We start from the raw sequence: 4,875 nt of genomic DNA, 5'->3' as shown, positions 1-4,875 counted from the left end.
CACGAAAAGTAAGATTCCATTTTTAATACTAAGTAAGGCTGACTTAAGGTCTCTTCCCGAAGTCAACAGTGGACACTGAACCACCAATTCTTCAAACATGGCGTAAACCCACAAGCGACTCTAATATTTACAAGTCTGGAAAAGACAAAAGAGGTAGAACTGAGCTCGTAAAGAGTTTAAGGTGATTGTATCTTTACTAAACTAAGAGCTGCACCCACAGAGGACTTCATAACAAGCAATTACGTCTCCTGGATAGAGTGAGAGATATCCGACCTCATCCCCATTCACAAATACATACTTATATTAGAAAGAAAACTACTTTAAAAACTTAATTTTTTTAAAACAAAAATGTATTTAATAAAAAAAGAGAATTATTTACAACATGTTGTTTAGGAAGAATGAGATGGTGGTTTGTGACTTGTTTGTATGGTGCACCTTGAGCAATTCAAAAGTATAAAACAATTAATGCTAAGGTGCTCTAAAGTACAAACACAGCTTGACTAACATGCGTAGTTCCGCACGATTTACTTCTTTCTGTAGACGTAACCACCGTTAGAAGCATACTGGGTACCAACATCACCACCAGAGTATGATGAGCCGCCTGACGAGTAGGATGAACCACCTGAGGGGTATGAGGAACCACCCGATGAGTAGCTGGGCGCCGCTGGAGCCAAATAGGTGTTCGATGGACCAGAGTATCCCGAAGAACCGCCGCTAGAGTATGAGCCACCGCTAGAGTAAGAGCCACCGCTAGAGTACGAGCCGCCGTGAGAGTAAGAACCACCACCGCTACCGCCCGAAGAATATGATGGAGCCGAGTAAACTGGAGCTGGTGCGGGAGCAGAGTACACTGGTGCTGGAGCGGGAGCAGAGTAGACTGGTGCTGGTGCTGGAGCAGAGTAAACTGGAGCTGGTGCGGGAGCAGAGTACACTGGAGCAGGTGCAGGAGCCGAGTAGACTGGTGCTGGTGCTGGGGCAGAGTAAACTGGAGCGGGTGGCAAGTATTCGTTGGATGGGGCAGAGTAAGAGGAACCGCCACCACCTGAAGAGTATGAGCCACCAGCAGCGCCACCTGAGGAGTATGAACCGCCAAGGGAACCACCCGATGAGTAGGAACCGCCTAGAGAACCACCGGACGAGTAGGAACCACCAAGGGAACCACCGGATGAGTAGGAACCGCCAAGGGAACCACCGGATGAGTAGGAACCACCAAGGGAACCACCAGAAGAGTGTGAACCACCCGATGAGTAGGATGGAGCACCATAGCTGGAGGAGGGTGGCAAGTACGTCCTCGACAAATGGCTGACATCAGCCGACGCGAAGGCGACCAAGGCAAGAGTGGTGGCAATGAAGAGTTTCTGTAATGAAAGAGAGAGAGAGAGAGGAGAGAGGTGAAGAGCTTGATTTAATTGACTTAGTAAGGGAGTTAAGATAGAAAGTGAAAGGAATATGTTTTATAGCACGTTTTTAAGGAAGCTTCAGTGGCTGCTGCAAAATTTTAAAAATTTTGGAAATACTTATTAGTGAAGTGAATGTTTTATAAACTTTCTCTGTCTACGGAAATGCAATTTTTTTCAGTAACGCGCTTGGCATTCGATGGTTTATTTATTATTTATGAGTTGCCTGTGAAAGTCGGGGATCCGTAAGAAATTTTTAATTAATTTTAAAAGGACAATAAAGCAGAGTAGTCTCATAGCAAAAGCTGCGTTAAAAGATTTTGCACTATTTCTGCATCTCTCGGTACTACTCTTGGTAAAATCAAAGCACTTGCGTTTCAGACTTCAACGAGAAACACGGAAAGTTCTGCGGAAATTCAATTATGCAATATTTAGTTTATATTTTCTTTCCCGGATGAGGCTAAGATTTTGTAAGTATTCTGGAACTCCCTTGAATATTTCTTTTTTAAACCATTTTACACTCTTTCGGATTTGGAAAAAATATTAAAATTACGCTGCCAACTTTTTGTGGCAGGTGACTTCACTATTTGTTCGAATGAATGTTACACTTCGACTGCCAGGATCACTTGGAAGCCTAAATGCTTCTCATTCACTTTTATAAAAAAAATGTTTTGCAAACTAATACATTTTTTTTAGTATTTCAGTTCACCCACCATTTTGCGTTGATGGTCTATGAGGATGAGACTACTACTTAGCTGTACGAAGAAACCGTTGGAACTGATGCTGTTCCACAAACCGACTGACCAATTTATACCAAAAATTATGCTTACACACTAAATGTTTTTCGCGGCACAAATCGCTTGCAAATACACTGCCACCGCCGCTGCTGCCACTGCTCTCCCTGCAACGAGCGCTTCCCTCAATAGCGCAGCGACGCGCGTCGCGCGCTGAGCGACGGGCTACGCAACAACGCTAGGGCCGGCAAACAAGTTTTAGTGATTTACAATACGTACAACAAACACAAAAATAAATGTTACCTACTACCCCCTAAAGAAACAAACAACAACCAAAAAAAATCGCTGAAAGTAATAAAACTACAAGTAGAAGAAGAAGAAGAAAAAACAAAAGACGTAAAGACGAAACAGTCAGTGCGGCGAAGCGACTGCGCGGCGGTTATAAAGCGAAAAACCAAAATGCAAAGCATGAATTGGAGGGTAATACAGAAAGCAAGAGGTGAGAAATAAAAGCAAAATCAAAAGATATAAAATTTACACAGCAAGACATAAGACGCTTACAACAATAGCAAAGCTATTAACATACTCGTACCTGCTTACATATGTACATACATCAGTCGTCACAGCCACGACACTGGCTGTTCAACTGGATGAAAGAAACTAAGTCAGTGGCTTACGTTTGGTGCTTTGACGCAGAAAACCAACAACAAATAAAAATTAATGCGAAAAAATTACGCGAGTTACAAAGTAATATTTACCACTGTTGCATGGCCAGGAAAACTAACAGCGCTTATGGTTATTGGTAACGGGAATAGGACGTCCGTCATGCAACGATCGCCGCGGGTATCAAACAGCGTCGCAACACCGCTGAGTTGGCGGTGCGCGCAGCCACATTGTCGCCAGCAACAATGTATGGAGAATTGTGCGACAATAAATTGGAGTCAGAGCGGCGTATTCACTTACAAATACAAGAGCGAGTCAATAAGCCCCTGGCCAACCGTGGATCAGCGGTTTCCTTACAAGTGCCAGAACCAATAAACGGAATCAGTTCCTCAGGAATCATGAATTGGATAAGAGGTTATGTTCGCAATTTACATAAAGAGCGATGGTCCGGTCTACAACGCTGCAAAACTGAAAAAGTGTTTTGTGACAAGTCCGAACAGAAAACTGTCACACTTTCTACTAAATCTTAGCAGGAAAGACGTTTGGTTGATGGTCGGCATTATTACAGGGCACAACCCATGGGGTCAGCATATGTCCACCATTCGAATCATTGAGGACCCAATGTCTTGCTTGGAGGAGGCGGATATCACTGAGCACATTCTCTGTGAGTGTCCTGTCTATACTAGAGCAAGGCTACTCGTTTTGGGTGAGAATGAGTAACATTCGTTCTCTAAAACTGGAGAATATTTATAGATTTGCCAAAGAATCTGGAAAATTCTCATAAGACTAACTACCTTTATCTCTGTTTCTATACTTTTCTCCTTCCTTCCTTGACTATCTACCCTCTTCACAGCGCTCTTAATACAATAGGCTTTTTAACCTGAGTGTTTTAGGAGCCACAAAATCTCTTGATGCTCCTTGGCTCGACCTATTCAAATTTCATTTCAATTTCAGACCCCGAAAACGTATATAGGGAACACTCGATTCGGCAAAATAAAAATAAAAATCGCTTGATGCGCTTCATTCTACTCTGCCCTTTCTAGTTGCTATCAAATTTTCAAACATTTAATATTTGAATTTTCCTTCAATAATCTTCCGTTAATAAAGAAAAGGCGTTATAAACTAACTTGGTATAACTTAAGATTGAAAAAGTTAAAGAATTTTAGAAAAAAAAAAAAAAATTCAATTAACTGGTAGTAAATTTTTTCTCGCAAATTTTATGGGATGTTCAAAAGATTGTAATGATTTAAAGTTTTTTTTGGACAAATTTCTTCGCATAAACTATGTTCTTGGAACTAAGGGATCTCTATTAACCCATCTAAAACTGCGCTAGTGCCGTTCACTAGGAAAAGGAACATCAACATTAAATCCATACCACGGGCAAAACGCTCATTTGGAACATTCATCTTGATATTTATTGCAAAAGGCACAAGTTCATTTTATGCCTGCGCAAGGCTTTTTGGAAAAACATGGAGACTCAGCTCCAGAATGACGCATTAGGTGTGCTCCTACGCATACCGCTTCCACTCTTAATTGAAACAGAAGCTTGTTTGAGCGCCTTAAGAATAAAAGGCAACTTCTACCTAATGATTTTAGATATGAAAGGACATCTACTGATTTTAGAAGCCTTCCGACATACTCCTGTTCTTCATAGAGTGGTTACATTATCTCCCAAACCCATTCTTTGCACGAACTTCCGGCGTGGAAAAATAATTCTATCACCTTTAAACCAGGTACACTGGATCGAAATTATAAGACGGTATGATGATTGTTTTCCGCCCTAATGAATGGACTAAAATTCAAAAAATCGGGCGTCTACCCAACAATCTTCTAGGCAGAAATACATACCATTGAAATATGTGTCGGAGAATGTTTCCGTAGAAAAATGAGAGGATCTCACATTTACATACTTTCAAATAGTCAGGCGGCCTTGAAAGCCCACTTATCAACTACAATCAGCTTAAAAATGGTACATGACTGCGAGAATCTTCTTACTATGCTAGGGAACTTCAACACATTATTATTGCCTTGGGTTTCTGGACACGAAGCACACGAGCGAAATGAAATAGCGGACGACCTGG

General features: G+C 41.6%; 1 protein-coding gene across 1 annotated transcript; it reads right to left on the bottom strand.

Annotated features, from left to right (window-relative positions):
- Positions 1-328: 328 nt before the first annotated feature.
- On the bottom strand, positions 329-2,173 carry LOC128857938 (keratin, type I cytoskeletal 9-like). The gene is made up of 2 exons (XM_054093794.1): positions 2,111-2,173; positions 329-1,358 (listed from the first exon to the last, which is right to left on the bottom strand). The coding sequence occupies exons 1-2, from the start codon at positions 2,111-2,113 to the stop codon at positions 525-527; spliced, it is 837 nt and encodes a 278-aa protein (XP_053949769.1). The 5' UTR covers positions 2,114-2,173; the 3' UTR covers positions 329-524.
- Between the last annotated feature and the right edge of the window lie 2,702 nt (positions 2,174-4,875).

The sequence above is a fragment of the Anastrepha ludens genome, chromosome 3 (genome assembly GCF_028408465.1).
Source record: "Anastrepha ludens isolate Willacy chromosome 3, idAnaLude1.1, whole genome shotgun sequence".
NCBI classification, from domain to species: domain Eukaryota; kingdom Metazoa; phylum Arthropoda; class Insecta; order Diptera; family Tephritidae; genus Anastrepha; species Anastrepha ludens.
The sequence above is the reverse complement of the archived record's forward strand: the minus strand, read 5'-3'. Positions and strand labels throughout refer to the sequence as shown.